Below are 16855 nucleotides of genomic sequence, written 5' to 3'. Positions count from 1 at the left end.
TATGTTTATTTCCTTTGAAATGAGGAAGTTATCTGTTCAATTAACTATTACTAATTCTAAGAGCTGAAAGAAAAAACAGGAAGAGGGACTTGATTTTGCAAAGATGCTTACGTATTATCTAACTGCCAGCTCTATACACGATCTATACACAGCAGGTTACACAACACATTTTAGGAACTGGTCTATTGTTACACTTTGTATGTGAGATTTTGCTGTTCAGTAATGACAATAAAGTCAATTTACCTGGAAGATGTTCCGTACACATACAGTATATATAAGAAAACAAAATCAACATTGATGACAAACAGAATGCAGTTTATTGACAAAAAAAAAAAAAGCATTTAAAATGGATTAGTACTGTGGAAACGTGGGGTCTATTCTCTTTGCCCAAGCCATGAGGCCTCCACTGATGTCTTTCACTGTGATTCTGTCCACTTCTGATCCACTCATCTTCTCTACAACCTGCACCGCCTTCTGAGAGATGTTACCCAGCTTACAGATCACATACACTGGAGGAATTGGCAGAGAGAAAACACTGAGAGATTAGTTTGGCGACACCAGTGAATCTTAAAGACTCACTATGCATTAGATTCAAAGTATTAATTAACTTCAATATACTTAGTCTTAACTATGATGAAAGAACACAGAGAAACACTGTAAGGTACAGAAAGCTGAACACAAGAGTTTGAATGACACAAATATTACATTAAGTGATATTCTTAAAATCATAAAGTTGATTGTGCAAATAATAAACAACCAAGGCTGTATTAAATGCTAAGCTAAAACGCCACAAAGCTAAATTTAGCTCACTGATAAAGAAAGCTCAATGCCCAGAACCTCACCAAAATAACATTTTGAATATTAATTTCTCTGAAGCAGGCCAGCTGCTCAGATTGACCACACTTGTTTTGGAAAAAGGGTTCACCTAGCAACCCCATTACAACCTGTTACTAGCTATCCAAAATAAGCCTGTGGCCCTACTGTATGAGACCACAAAGTGGACTGTGAATATGCACAAGTGGCTCTACGTGCCTGTTCATTTCAAACAACATGTACGGACCCTAAAAGGTGTTTTGACATGTTACCTGGAGGCCAGCAGTCACCTTCCATCTGCTGTTTCAACTGGCTGATTCTCTCCTGAAGTAATTGCATATGTTCACTCTTCCTCTCCTCTAAACTTGAGAGGGGAATGTCTGGCAACAATATAAGGAGCATAATCACACAGAAATGGGAAATAGGAGATTGATGTTGTGCCTCCATCACTGAAAGGATACTGAGAGAGAAAGGTAAGTGGCATATATCCACCTCCACAGGAGGGCGCACATCCAACAAGAGATGGGGCTCTGCATTGTCCATTATCGATTTATAATCCTGGAATTACATTAAAACAGGCCTTAATGCACAAACACTAATAACTTTATAATTAGAGAGAGGCGTGGCTTTATCTTTTGGGTAAAGACATTGATTAATATCTATAGTTGAACAGGGAAACCTAAATTACTCTCAGCAAATGTTGAAATGTTGCTTGGATTTGGATTTGTGGAGTAATATGAACATTGTAACTGCTTTTCCTTAAATCACAGGAAACAAAACTGTTTTCTAAATAGAGACCCTTTGCACAATCTCGATTACAGCCCAATCAATCATGATCCCAATCTCTGTGCCTAATGACTCAGTGGGTTTGAAAGCACCAATTCTCCAGGAACAGATGCAATCCACTACCACTGCTCTCACTGCCAAATAGAACATGTTATTCTTTCCCACAGAAAATCTACAGGCACATTTTAAGTCATTTCCCATTTGGGGCTGGGTCAGCGCTGAGATGTAATCAGTTTATGAATGCACATGAAAATTGTGAGTAATCATACAATAAACAGCACTAAATACAGGGAGTCACGCAACGGCCAACTGTTCTGGACTATATATTCCCTACCTGTACTGTGATCCTCTGGTCTTTGGAAAGGAGGTTGAGTTTGCGGCACTGAAACACATGATATCAGGCAATGAGAGGTTTTTCCTACGATTAGAGAATAATGGCATGTATGGCAAAATCCAGCAGATGTCAGAAACACTTCTTATTACTTACAAAAAGAAACATTCCTGTGAAAATGTGCACAACCCCATAATACGGGGTACCCCAGCAGTTCTGACTCTTATGACCAACCTTATCAGTGGCAGCAGACCCACAGAACGCCTCATAATCCACTAGCTGGCTTACACTGGGGTTCTCTCCGCACACTGCACAGCCGGCCTGCTTGGGCCGCAACTTGATGGACCTGAATCTGGTATCTTGAGCGTCAAACATCACCAGCTGTTGGCCGCAGGAAGCTGGCAAGCCGTGTCAAGGAAAAGGCTACTTTGTTGAAAAGTATCACCGCGTTGCTTGATTCAGAGAATCGGCTGCCACGTCCCCCATTTGTGTATGAGCACCATAGCAATATTCAGCCGTTTTGATAGGAAAACAGTACAGTACTTCCCTGGCTGATGCATGAGGGCCAGGTGTTAGCATGGGTATCACAATGCAAGACAGAGGGCAGGATATGGGAAGTCTACTCTCTGATGTGAGTCTTAATGTTAGCATGAGAACACTTTAACCACAACAGCTTCAAAAGAGTTCTCATGGGAATGGCAAATGAAGAGTCAGCAGAGTGCATATTTTATCAGACAGGCACTAAAAACCCTTCCCATCGCTAACTTTGCTACAATGAAAGCACTTTCAGCAGTTCTTTGTTGATTCATCCAGATGACTCTGCGGAAAATTCTGATGTAAAGCAACAAAATGTCCAAGGTAGGTACTGTATGTAATGTGGGAGTTCAGAATGGGAAACCAAAGGATACAGCCTTGTCCAGAGGCAATCTTGAGGACTTCCAAAGCTTGGAAGCAGCCCATTATCCCTGGAACTTAAAGAAAAGTGGAACATGTTACTAACAATTATCATTTACAAAGAATATACTTTGTATAAAGTTAATGGCTCCTGGGCAAGTAAGGGGACAAGACTCACCCACTCCCAACACCCCTCCGTCAGAACAGTTGGTCACTGTCTCTGGTGGTGGGGGTAGTGGGTACAGACATCTGTAGCAGGGGCCTCCACAGTAGTTATATACTGTCAGCTACACACACACACACACACACACACACACACACACACACACACACACACACACACACACACACACACACACACACACACAGACAGACAGAGCAAGAAGGCTTTAACGCTGGTAAGATAACATTACACATCTAGAGGAGCTGATGGACTTCTGCCACATTGATGCACAAAAGCCTTTCTACCTTACCTGTCCCTCCATTCTCAGTGCACTTGCTGACACCAGAGGCTTGCCACTGAGCACACAGGCGTCATTCACCAGATAACGAGTGGGGACGTTGTCTGAACAATCAGCCACAATGTCATATATGAGGTCAGCAAAGTCAAAGTGTCATCACAGGCAGAGTTCATATTAATGGTTAGACACATGTACACATTTCCTAACTCAATATCTAAAACACTAGTCATGCAATATAAGCAATATAGGCCTGAAAAAGACTTAGGGGGTGGCAGCTGTAAGATAGTTTCATGGCAAAGAATAAGCAGGTCTGTGTAACAGATGTAGGTTGCAGCAGGATACTGTTGAATGAGTTGCAAGGCGTTCTCCGACGAGAGCTGCAGGTGGTAGGGGATACACTCTACTGTTGAGTTCAACCTGGAGACATGAAATCACATTCAAAAATATCAATTCATTTACTAAGAAGTCTGGTTTTGGTCCTCCATAATTAGCAGCTTTATTACAAGCAGATTAGTATTTCTAACACATGTCTTAAAACAAGCAGGGTCATAGGGTCATATTGGTGGTTTGGTTAATCCAAGAACAAAGAACAAACCACAAATGGCAACATGTGAGTTTTGAATCTGACATGGGACCTTAATCCCATTATGGCTCCTGCTCTTCTTGCTCCCTCCTAATCTTTACTGTCTGTCCTAACTATCAAAATCAACTCAAGACTCTTGTATTACAAGTTGTATTGTGTATGTAGTAAATTATCAGTAATGAACAATTAAAGTAAGAGGGTGTGTGTGTGTGAGACACAGCATCAAAACAACGTACAAGATATTTGCTAGTAAGAGAAACGGCGCCCTCATGTGGTCATGGCTATACAATGCGTGCGTGCGTGCGTGCGTGCGTGCGTGCATGCGTGCGTGCGTGCGTGCGTGCGTGCGTGCGTGCGTGAACCACACTAGGCCCACTGTGAGGGAGAAAGGCACCAAAAACAGCTGTCTCTAAAATAACATGTTTACACAATATTTGCAGACTCGGGTGAAATACACAACCAAATATAACCTGTGGTGAGACTGGAGTGCGCCAGCATGCATTACACTGCAACCAAATGGTCACAAAACACATAGAAACAGAGCACTTATCATAGTTAGACAACATTTACTAATAATATCAAAAATAATTACTTCTCTGTCTCAAGTCTGTCTGTGCATTTTTGGCACAAATGTATGCAGGATTACATTTCTCAAATACTCCAAAACACTTTTGCTCTACTAGATAATATTGAAATGGTGCTTTTGACCTGTTAGGTACCACACATTATACATTTTCATCCGATGTCTGCAGACGCCAATCGGTACCTTTTAACTGAATTGGCAGCCGACAGAGCCTTTGCTTGGTTCTGGTTCTCCTCCCCATGCAGCACCTGTCTGTGCAGGTTACTGAGCTCCACCTCGTCATAGTCCAGCAGGCCCAGGCGCCCTGCAGAGACACAAAGTCAGTCAGAAAGGCTTTAGAAAAAAATGTCAAACCTGGATAACGTCGGCGAACCATGAAGATTAAACTCTATAACCGGGGTACAAATTTAACAAAGTGTGGCTTTGTAAGACTTGACACTTTTTATCTGCAGTTCCTCTCTGTTGAACTTAACTCAAATTGTGTATCTGCTTTCTTTGTTTTTCTGGTTTTCCCTAGTTGGTTTTAAAGCCCAAAAAATGTGGTTGAAACTTCACCTGAGGCAGCAGGTAGTAAAATTTTGACTGAGAAGAAAAACATATTCACAAAATAAGTAAGTCTTAACCCTTGTATTGTCCTTGGGTCAAATTTGACCCGTTTTTAAAGTTTTTTAATACAGAAATATGTGTTTCCTTTGAACCAAATCGCCCCAAAATAACATGGATGGTTCGATATGTTCTTCAGGTAAAATCAATGATTACCTGCATAACATTTTGGGTCTTCTATTAAATTTTGGTTTCGAAACAATATCCTGACTAAACTTTGACATATACTAGTCTGTGATTATCAACATCTTCTGATCTTAACTATTAGTCAAAATAATTTATAATTTCTGCTTTTTTAACTCAAAAATTAGGTATAATTTCATATAAATGAGGTTTGTTGACCATAAATTCCAAGAATAAGTGTAAAACTTGTGGTAACAAGTTGGTGTTAGTGTTGCATATAAGTGACAAAAAGGTATAAAAAAGGCCTCAAAAGAATCTGGACGACAAAAACAAAAACGTCAAAAAATAAATTTTGAAAGACAACACAAGGGTCAAATAAGAATCTGTGAATACACTCTTGTCTCTTTACCTAAGCTTTTCCAGTGTACCTGATTTTAATCATTAAACGGGACTAAAATGGGTGGTGTGATATATTTCTTTTTGGAAATGGAAATTAATGGCTGCAAACCTCTTCCCCACAGCTACATTTATTTAGTTTACCAGCCACTGGGAGGTGAGCCAGATTCCTAATTTTAGACCTGGCCTAAGGGAAAAGACAACCCGTTGACAGCTCAACAATTACTCACACCCATACAGCAGATTTATTTCAAGGTTAATGATTTGATTTATTTGGCACAAGGTCATGCTGAGCATTAATCAACTAGATTACCTACCTATGCCTGCTGCTGCAAGATACTGTGCCAGGGGGCAGCCCAGTCCTCCACAGCCCACAATCAGCACTGAGGTCTTGGATAAGTTTAGCTGACCTGTGGGCAATCAAGATTCACTTTGTTGTGTTTAGTCATACCATTAATCTCACTTGACAGAATGCTAACTGTACTGTATATCAGAATATCACTGTCTGTAGCCATCCGTACCTTGTACACCCAGCTCAGGCAGAAGGAGCTGTCTACTGTACCGCATGATGTCCTCATTGCTTAGGGCTGTTTTGGCTTTCAGGGGGGTTAGGGGGGTCACTTTTTCATACAGCTCCAGTCCAGAGGCATGGCTCTTATATCACATCGGGGAGAAATGATTACACATGATATAAGAAACAAGTTTTAAGTTAAGTTTTGAGCCAGGTGGCATCAAAGCCCTCAGCAGCCTGCCTCTATAATATAATGATCTCTCTTTGCATATGTCTACAGCCCATATGTCTGACATAAGGTGTTATTTGGGAAAAGCTCTTCATATGGAAAGATATAAGTGGCTTATACTGTAGTATGCTTATTTATATTCTATTCAGCATGCAAGATTAAATGAGTCAAGTGTGCATTATCTCTTTATTTATTTAAAATATCCAGATTTATTTTGGAACTTTTAAAACTTTCTGTCTCCCTGATGGCACATTTACCATTGATTTATTTGTTAGTTCAAAGAAACCTGAATGTATAATTATAGCACTGCATTCTAGGATTACATTTACATGATTTTTGCATTTAATTATATACGTAATGTGATATTCACAAGGGTATTGTGTGATCACTCCCTGTAATTTAATAATTGGGCATATTTTCCTCAAATGTATATAAATCAGTTAATCAATTCTCTTTTTGTGCTCATTATTTGCCCAGCACATGTGGATGTGGATGTGCGGATGCCTCATGATGACTGACATCAGGAGCTTCAACAATGTCTGCAGTTAGGCTACTGTATATGTTCTGTGTTTGTTAGCCGTCCCTATTTTTATATTACAAGGTTTATGTGTTACTGTGCTTTAATGTTGAATTTCCCCTCAGATACACATCGTCTTCGGGACAATTATGTATTTCACTTGCTAGCTAACAAGCTAGTAAGCTGTCTATCACGTGTCCAGGTTCATAAGAGGAATATGTTAACGTTTAAGTTCACGTTAGCTGGCGTAAAACGTGCTGTTATGTTCGATGACAGGCTATAAGCAATGTTTGCTTGGTTACAAAGATGATAGTACCATACACCATAAATGCTAAACTGCTAGATAAAATATAAAGCGAATAGATTATAAAAAACATGTATATAGGAACATAACAGAATGTACAGTAATTTCAGTAACGTTAAGACTTTCGTACTTTTTCCAGTTGTGCCAGTTTATTCTTCAGAGCAGCGATCTCTTTCTCTTTCTCCTCGAGCTGCGCCTTCAAGCAGCGCGCCTCTTGTGCCATGGCTGCTGGCACTAAGAAAACACGTAACTTACAGTGAAAATATATATGTATATCAAAAAAGACGCTACAATTCTTATTTAGCTACAGTCTATGGATGTAACTCAAGAACTTCATGAAGAACACGGTACAAACTTCCGGGTTGACCACGTGACAATGAGACCACGTGGTAGCTGACGTATGAACCACTGATCTAATGTACTTTTCTTACTTTTACAAATAAAAAAGAAGTAAACAAATAGGCTATTTAATGCTATTTACTCTTAGAAAAAGAACATGTTTTGTACTCCACCAAAGCTTCCGTGTACTGCACAAATCTCTAAACAAAGCATTCCCATTTAAGTACCTGCAAGAATGATATCTTTAAATATAGGCTATTACTTATTTGGTGGGGGTTTCTTTGTTTTTTTGTTAAATATAAAGTTCCCATTTAAACGATGACCAGTAGTTAGGAGATAATGTGTTCACTGGGTTATGTCTTGACATGTGTAGGTATGCAATACATGAGTTGTTGTTGAAACGAGCAATTATATAGGGGGATATATGGGGTTCCTGTGTCATACCCATGTGGTTCTTGGGAGTGGATGAAGCGCGCGCACGCCAACGCACGTATACACACACACACACACACACACACACACACACACACACACGCACACACGCACGCACGCACACACTCACACACACACACACACACACACAGCAGTAACCATTGGCAGTGACGCTCTGTGGTTTAGAGAGCTTCGGGTCCTCCCTCCTGCTTTTCACATGATCTGTAAGCTTTCACAGAGGAGAGAGAGGAATGTGGAGAGGAGCGACAACAGCGATGGCTGAGCGAAGCCACAGTCCCTCCAAAATGCGTTTATTTTACACTGTGGCCATCTGGGTGACATTAATTCACTGCACCGATGGAATTCCCTGGACACAAGAAAAAGTAAGTCAATTAAGTCGAGTAATTAGTAAGTTTTGTTGTCAACATATTGCCAGGCAGTCATAATTGTGCATTTAGACATTAAGAAACCCGTCTCTTAAAGTGAAAAAAATGCCACATACAGCATCAAGTATTTTGACAAGGCTCAAATGAATGCTTGCAATTAACTCCAAATATCTTGTTTAATTTTTTTGTAACGTCAAAGCATCTGAACCCAATATATTGATTTGTTTTGTCAGAGAAATGTTTGAATTGTCTGAAAAATGATTCACTCCAATTGTGTATATGGTGTCTCTGTGTGTTCATTTGTTCCCTTTTAAAATAGTAATATCCCAGTAGACTATTCATTATGAGAAAGGGAAAACTATAAGTGCCCAAAAACAGTTTTGATATGCATAATGTAATTATATAATTTATGATATTCCAGCAACCCTCTGCATTGTTACCCAGCACTGTTGTGTAATTCTCCTGAGATACACCTGGGTATGCTTGGCCATTCATGTCCCTTATTTATGTACTTCTTCTCTTCTCCTCCTTGCCTAGTTGCTATGGCAGCACAGTCATCATCATTGATCCTCCAATTGCAGGTCTTGGTATTTATAGACCTTAAATGAACCCCCTTTTAACCCTCTCTGAACTTAGTGAGCCCTAGAGCTCTGGATGACTATATTCAGTCTTTGTGACCACATAATTATGCATTTTGCACTGTGTCTATAATTACAGTACGTGAGACAGTATCGGCCCAACTCATACAGTGAACCGGTTTTGTAAGTAAATGTTTATGCTTCAATTGTGATGAACAGATTTAAGTAATGTTCCCTCCCCTATTGTCTGAGACAATAAAGTGAAACTAAATTAGGGAGAACAAATGTCCTCTGTGATTTTCTATAAAAATAGAAAATACATACATTACATATCAAGCAACAACGTCAGAAATCTGCCAGTTTCAGCTTCTTAATTGAGATAATTTGCTCTTTATATCATTGAAAGTTTAATATTGTTGGGTTTTGAACGGTTGGTCGCACAAAACAAGTTATTTAAAGACGTCACCTCGGGCTCTGGGTAGATGTGATGGACATGTTTCACTATTTTCTGACATTTTTAAGACCAAATAGTTGATCGAAAAAATAATTGATAATTAAAATAATTGGCAGTATCAATTTGATAATCTCAATATATCACATTGCCACACCTCTACCCAGAGGGCCTATTACTGGAGAGGCGCGAGCAGTGCATAACACACAAAACAGGCTGTGACTGTTCTCTGATATTCACCATCGGCTGTTTCTCTCCTGCTCTCTGTCCTTCCTGTCGGTTCAGTTTGTTACCAGGACAACCACTGTGCTCAGCAGGTGAACTTTGAGACCAAATGAAAAAGAGCCAAGGGATCGAAGAATCAATGTGTTTTTTTAACCTGTGGCTGTCATTTAGCACATATTGAATTGACAGCATAAAACCTGAATCCAGATCCATATTGTGTTTCTTAAATTACACAAACTGGTTGATTTGCTTTTTTAAATAATTTATATTTCCTAGAGCAAGGGAGAGCATGTTAACAAGCACCCTTCACATTTCTGCCTCTTTATTCTATAGATTCCTGATTTTCTAAAGTAGCCCTGTGTGTATTTTGACATTCAATCAGTGTCTATTCACACTCATCAATTTTTTTATGTTAACATACTGTGTGGCTTTTTTAGACATTGTTATAGGATGTGATATTACAGTAACTGACAGTGACCCCGTGAGTGGTTTCCAGTAATATGAGAGAGTGTTGTGACACAATTGTTCTGTATGCTGTGAGTCATCCACTTTGCTGCTTAATTGAAATGCATCGCAGAAAAACTTCCATATTCCTACACTAAGACATTGTTGACATTGCAGACACTGACTGAAAACATGAGTAAATATTGCTTAATAATAGGCTATGTTCCATACCCTGTTTGCAACACTGCAGTGCTTAACAGTAGACCATAGATCACAGCACTGATGTTACCAGCCATATTGCAAATGTCTGTCTGAACACCCTTAATTCCTTCCTACATGTACATATCAATTGAACCAAATGCTATTTCTCATCTATTTTTCTTTAAATATAACTTTATTTTAGGCGTTTTCAATATACAGAAATGAGCATACATACATATACAAACAAACTCGAGACATAGTCCCACATTGGGGATGTGTGTATGCTGGAGATGCATTTAGCCCAGACATCAACCAGGATTACAATTTCCAGGTCCCTTTCCCAGGCTTCACGTATTCTAGTGTGTGATGGAGGATCAATATTATGTATTATATTATATGTCTTAGAGATCAGACCCCTGTTCCATGGATTCAGATTTAATAGATCATATGCTGAGTCTTTATTTGGTGGCTTGGGGTAAGTAGGGAAATGTTTGGAGGAAAAATTGCGGACTTGGAGATATCTGAAGAAGTGTGACCTTGGAATATTATGATCTCTAACCAGGGCTTCGAAGGGCAGAAAAGAATTCTCATCAAAAAGATCAGCGAAGAAAACCAGTCCATATTTCTCATCTATTTTGTACTATTTTGTTTGTTTCCTCTGGCTCTGTTCAGCTCCATCACCGAGCTCTCACTCTAACACAAGATGAGATCACTGCCGCCCTGTCTCACACTGACCTGGAGCAGATGTGGCTGAGGGACCTGAGGCCGCTGCTGGTTACCAGGTACCCAGGCTCTGCAGGCAGCCAGGCCGTGCAGGAGGTGAATTTATTTACATGATCATTGCTGGACCATTTTCAAATACAGAAAACATGTAACACGTATTTGACAATAAATGGAAAGAAAAATGTCAAAATCCTGTTACTGTTGCTTCATGGGAAAACACTATTTTATTGCCATTTATTGACAACTAAAGGCATCACCTATCACCTGTGCATGAGTCTTCCACCTTCTATGCCCCAATATGTTGTCATAGTAGAAAATACAACCACTTCAGGAAGTTATCAGAAACATTGTGTTTCATTCCTGGATCATTGGAAAGCAACAGGTTATATTGCCACAGCCTTAGATCAGCTAATTAGTAAGGTGGTGATAAGGTGAGGTACGGACTGAATGCTCATTACTAACAAGTAATCTTTGTGTGTGTTCACAGCATATCAAAACAACCCTTGGTTCCCTCGGAGCAGGCTGGGAGGTGACGGAGGATAAGTTTGCGTCAGAAACACCCTACGGCACCCTGCCCTTCACTAACCTAGTTGCCACCCTCAACTCGTCAGCCAATCGCCGCCTTGTCCTGGCCTGTCACTACGACTCCAAGTACTACCCACCACAATGGCACGGGAGGGAGTTCCAAGGCGCCACTGATTCTGCTGTTCCCTGTGCCATGATGTTGGAGCTGGCACGAGCCCTGGATGAAGAACTGAAAGCTCAGAAGGTGGTGGCCTAGCATGACCTAAAGCTGCGTCCGAAGTTAAAGGGCATACTATACATTAGGCTACTGGCCTATCTGTCTATCTGTCATCTATGTGTAGATGCCTCAAATCCCTGAGGTGTGCATTAGATCAGTGCATTGAATGATACCCAGGCCATTTTGGGGCTGTGTTTTAGTTTTTGTGGTTGTGCACTGACTTGTGTTGTGGCCATGAATCACAGGCAAGTCATACAACAACAAGACTAATGACAGTAAGCTTTGGGGAAAACAAGGCCAAACATGTTGCAGACAGTTCCAGGAACTGGGTTAACATCACTCTAGATTTTCAGACTTCATGTCACTTAAACATGAGAAACAATTACAAGTGTTTCACGAAAAGACCAACACCAATTATGCATTAGTCTGTCTCTCAGTACTTTCCAACTTTCAGTTTCATTATTTTAAAAAAACGTAATTTCCTGAAACAGCTGGGCAGCGTAGTTTTTAAGCTAACATTACTTAAACCGGAGTAAATAGTGCATTTTTAGGGACTATTTTCAGCTGCAGATTAATACACATCCCTGTGCGATTGACTTTAAAATAAAATACAATGCCCATGGTAATAGTAATGAAGGAACATGTCAACCAGTGCAACATTGTGGCTCATATATGAATGAATATTCTACATCAGGCTTCAGCTACACACAAAACACCTGTTAGTAGGATCAATTTCTTCTTTTCTTGTGATTTGTTTACAATAAGAAATATGTAGAATTTTGCCAGCCTTATCCCTTATGCATTTTCATTGCTAAATATAGGAAAAAATAGCTTATTGTAGGTGAAGGCCTAAGGAAATTCTCTCAATCTAAATATTTTTTTCATATTAGGTATAATTTATAGACTGCCATGAACCTTTATGTATGAACAAACCTCTGCTCAAACACAACATCATTGGCAACAACAACATTTTGAGTACAAAAGCTATAATTATTGGTGCTGTTTTTATGGGAATTAACACAAAGTTGCCAACAACAATATTAAATTACTCCACAAACAAGTGAATCATAAGGAAAACACTTTGTATTCATGCAGCTTGTTCCTCTGGCCTTTCCCTGTTTCACAGTTGAGCTCAGATTCTTGTCTGTTGGGCGGGCAATGACAGGGCCTGTGACAGGGAGGGATGTTTATCAGACTCAGCTGTCAGTCACAGTGGGAATAGGAATCCTATTGAATACTAATACATTAGATGCCATAGAGGTGGACACATAATCAATATCATAGCTGATAAATGACATAGAAGAAATTGTAAACCGACCATCACAGAAGCTTATTTTTGGGGTGTCACAAAATTAAAAAGAAATATTTCACATAAAAACTATCTGAGAAAACCTCAGGCAGGTTTCTTGTCACTGTAACCTCAAAACCACTAGAGGGCAGCATAACTCTGGGAATGCCTTCACTGTCTTTTTTTCCCCTCACATGTAGAGCTCCAATCCCGACCTGACTCTGCAGTTGCTTTTCTTTGATGGAGAGGAGGCTCTTTTCCAGTGGACGGGCACAGACTCCCTTTATGGCTCTCGCCACCTTGCCCAGAAGATGGAGAGCACGCCACACCCCGCCGGAGCCACAGACACCAACCAACTACACGGCATAGTACACCACAGTTCTCTACTCACACCTTTTCTGCCTAGCCCACCTGAGAGTAGTATAATCACTTAATCATACCCAATATCATCCCATCTCAATACAATCTGCTTAGCCCTGATCCCGTTTTACACGCACAGCCCACACATACCCCTCAACCAGGGAGGTGTGTGTCTTAAATAGTTTTGTATTTCGAAGAAATCTCAAATCACAAAGCCACCCATTTTATCATCTGGGAGGCTTGGGTGTCTTGATATCAAACATGATTTTTTATACAGTCTATAATAACAAGATGTCACATTAATTGGTATATATTTCTGTATCCTAACCATGGAGAGATAGGGCAACTGGCTATCTACAAATGTCGACATTCCTGTGTGGATAGACAGAGATAAAGCAGACAGTATCTGCATGCGTGCGTGGGTGCGTGAATGTGTGTGTGTGTGTGTGTGTGTCTGTGTGTGTCTGTGTGATTATTAAGGATCGACCGATACTGGTTTTTCAAGGCCAATACCGATTATTAGTAGTTAATGAAAATCTTAAATAAAAATTAAGATTTTGGAATGTTACAAACTCCAACACAAAACTTTGTTTAAACGCTTTAAGCAATTTTTTAATAAATTAGAAACTTTCAACATATTATACAAAGTAGAGCACTTTTAGAGGTAGAGATTTTTTTGGGGGGCATTTTCAGCCTTTATTTTTGACAGGACAGCTGAAGACATGAAAGGGGAGAGAGAGGGCGAATGACATGCAGCAAAGGGCCGCAGGTCGGAGTCGAACCCTGGCCTGCTGCGTCGAGGAGTAAACCTCTATTTATCTATCAACTGAGCTATCCGGGCGCCCGAGTGAGCCCTTTTTAATTAATTAACTTTATCGGTTATCAGGCAAATAAAACGCCGATACAGATAATCTGTAAACTGCCAAAAAAACTACCCGTAGTGATTATTATAGAAACTAACTTGTAGATGGATGTGTAGACAGCTTCTCATGAGTATCACCATCATTTTTTCCCTCCTTTCTCCCTGTTTCTTCCCCTCCAGGATCTTTTTGTGTTGATGGACCTGATCGGGGCTCCTACCCCACGCTTCGGCAACCAGTTCCCCAGCACAACACACTGGCTCTCCAGGCTGCAGAGCATTGGTAAATAATCATAATAATCCCTGTAAACACTATGTAAGTCTGTTTACTTTAGTGACTGTGTGCCACAAACATAAGTCACTTTAATCACTAGTCATTAATACAGTCATATTCAGTCATCATCACCAATGGGGCAACTGTGCTGACAGTCAAATTATTGCACATTTGTCACTTCTTTGCAACTCGTGTGCTATTATGACTGCACTATGGAGATTATATCCTAATTATATATATATATATATATATATATATATATATATATATATATATATATATATATATATATATATATTTAGCTTTGCTAAATTGCTAATAGAGCATTATTAGAGATAGAGAGAGATCAAACTACACCTACACAGTCCTGATGAAGCAAAACAGCAAATTATTGATTTATCAAACAATTAAATGATACCTGTACAATTTTCTTTAAACTGAACTAACAGATGGACATTATTTTTACGCTTTGTCCTCCCTCTTATATCCTCAGAAAGGCGTTTACACTCCATGAACCAGCTTGTGGATCATAACAACGTGCAATATTTCTGGCCCAATCATCCTGTTGGCCATGTACAAGATGATCACATACCATTCCTAAACAGAGGTAGACACACCAAGTAACACAACTAATGCAAAATATGATTACATATATTGTGTAGCTCTGTCGAGTGACCCTCATTCTGTGCCTCTCTGTCAGGTGTGCGCATCCTCCACCTTATCCCCTCCCCCTTCCCGTCCGTGTGGCACACGTTTGATGACAACGAGCAGAACCTGGATCGCTCCACTATTCAGAACCTCAACAAGATCCTGCAGGTTTTTGTTCTGGAGTACCTCAACGCCAGACCCGCCATCCCTGCAAACCCACAGAATGCCCCATAAAAAAAATCCCAGCATACCAATTTGACAACTTTCTTTTAATGTTTCACTGTAGTAAAGATCTTCAGCTGTTGTTTTATAGACTGAAGGAATACACTGTATTTAATGCTGTTTAAACACCAACAATATGTATTCATTGACCTTTTAATTGTGAGGTTGAGACTCAACACTGCACATCAGACAGGTGCCAGCCCCACAAAACATTTTACATAAAGAATGTGTTTAGAGATGCTTGATGTCATCTACATCGACATTTTTTTATTTTGCAATCTTTTTCTAAACATATTTGAGCTTTGGTACGTGAAATGTACTTTGTTCCCAAATGGGTTCAAAAGAGACTTCAAGATTCTGAAGCTTCATCTTGCCTTTAGGTCTTAAGTCCCCAGCACACAGGATCTCCTGTGTGTTTTTTACTACACTGCTCTCTTTATATCGGCTTCAAACCCTCCTTTACACTGTGATGAGGCATCAATGCTAATGTCTAGGATATGGTGCCTCAAAGAGAAGGAAAAAGCACAGCGCAGAGCTTAAAGAAAATAATTGTAAGCAGTTAAAATGCTATGACACCCTTTATTTTTCCACCTTCATTTCCCTGGCAACATTGAAATACATGAATGCATTGCTAAAGTCTAAAGTTGGTGATAATTTAATTATGAATTGCTATGGGGACCACTGTAGCCTGCTTATAGTCGTGTAATAACATCCGGAATCTCTGACCTGTCATGTGTGATAAATATATACAATGTATAACATATATAACATGATGCTACCAAAAGAACAGAGTATAAGGCAACCCACATAACATGTTTTAGCTACAGCCTAGGTTACGTGACATATCCTCTCCTACGAAAATGTGTTCAGAGCAAACCTGTCAGGGGCAGGAAGTGGGTTTATATGTATTCTTTAGCCCTTCATATCCTGTCATCTTAGATTGTGAAGTGGATAACTTCCTGTGCTGATGTTTTGCCTTCCTTTGTTGAAATCACATTAGTAGCCCGATCTTAATGTAGATCCCAGAATAATATACAGTGCCAAAACTGGACTTCCTATATTTTGAGGCTGAAATAAATGTTGATTCAGAATACAAGCGAGACCATGCAGAGTTTGCTTATCTTTACGAGTCTTTGTTTTACTGTTAAATACTGTGAATAAAGAAGTCGCTCTGACGCTCATGATGATGATCATAGTGGTTATCTAAGGTGACCTTTTGTATGAGGAAATGTTAACTTTTTCTGTAATTCTAACCTAAAACAATAGCGTTACTAATGCAGTTCTTCCAGCTTTCCATCTGGTGCTCAAGTCTTTCTTCCTCTCTCAGCTTTAAAAGCTTGGGCCCTCTCCTCTTCAACAGACCAAACACCCCTTCCATCCCTCCGCCTTACCTCTACAACAATCCCATGATTCACTTAATCCTATCAGGGAGGACCTCCCCTGAATTCCACACCACCCAGATCCCCTTTAATCCAGCCCACTCCCATGAGAACTGAACGTGGATCTGACTCTCCCGTTTGCTGCAGTCAGAAATGTTTGCGATGCCTGG

General features: G+C 39.9%; 2 protein-coding genes across 2 annotated transcripts; one reads left to right on the top strand and one right to left on the bottom strand.

The window, feature by feature from the left end:
- Positions 1 to 298: 298 nt before the first annotated feature.
- Positions 299 to 7517, bottom strand: mocs3 (molybdenum cofactor synthesis 3). The gene is made up of 13 exons (XM_031288696.2): positions 7265 to 7517; positions 6095 to 6227; positions 5891 to 5983; positions 4635 to 4755; positions 3628 to 3702; positions 3298 to 3415; positions 3003 to 3111; positions 2839 to 2901; positions 2165 to 2328; positions 1934 to 1981; positions 1275 to 1371; positions 1086 to 1193; positions 299 to 509 (listed from the first exon to the last, which is right to left on the bottom strand). Exons 1-13 carry the CDS (start codon positions 7355 to 7357, stop codon positions 352 to 354), a joined length of 1380 nt encoding a protein of 459 aa, XP_031144556.1. The 5' UTR covers positions 7358 to 7517; the 3' UTR covers positions 299 to 351.
- Positions 7518 to 8054: 537 nt separating this feature from the next.
- LOC116042479 (glutaminyl-peptide cyclotransferase) lies at positions 8055 to 16497 on the top strand. The gene is made up of 7 exons (XM_031288651.2): positions 8055 to 8288; positions 10863 to 11009; positions 11401 to 11682; positions 13144 to 13311; positions 14346 to 14445; positions 14930 to 15043; positions 15137 to 16497. Exons 1-7 carry the CDS (start codon positions 8157 to 8159, stop codon positions 15316 to 15318), a joined length of 1125 nt encoding a protein of 374 aa, XP_031144511.1. The 5' UTR covers positions 8055 to 8156; the 3' UTR covers positions 15319 to 16497.
- Positions 16498 to 16855: the final 358 nt, after the last annotated feature.

The sequence above is a fragment of the Sander lucioperca genome, chromosome 18, assembly GCF_008315115.2.
Source record: "Sander lucioperca isolate FBNREF2018 chromosome 18, SLUC_FBN_1.2, whole genome shotgun sequence".
NCBI classification, from domain to species: Eukaryota; Metazoa; Chordata; class Actinopteri; order Perciformes; family Percidae; genus Sander; species Sander lucioperca.
The sequence above is the reverse complement of the archived record's forward strand: the minus strand, read 5'-3'. Positions and strand labels throughout refer to the sequence as shown.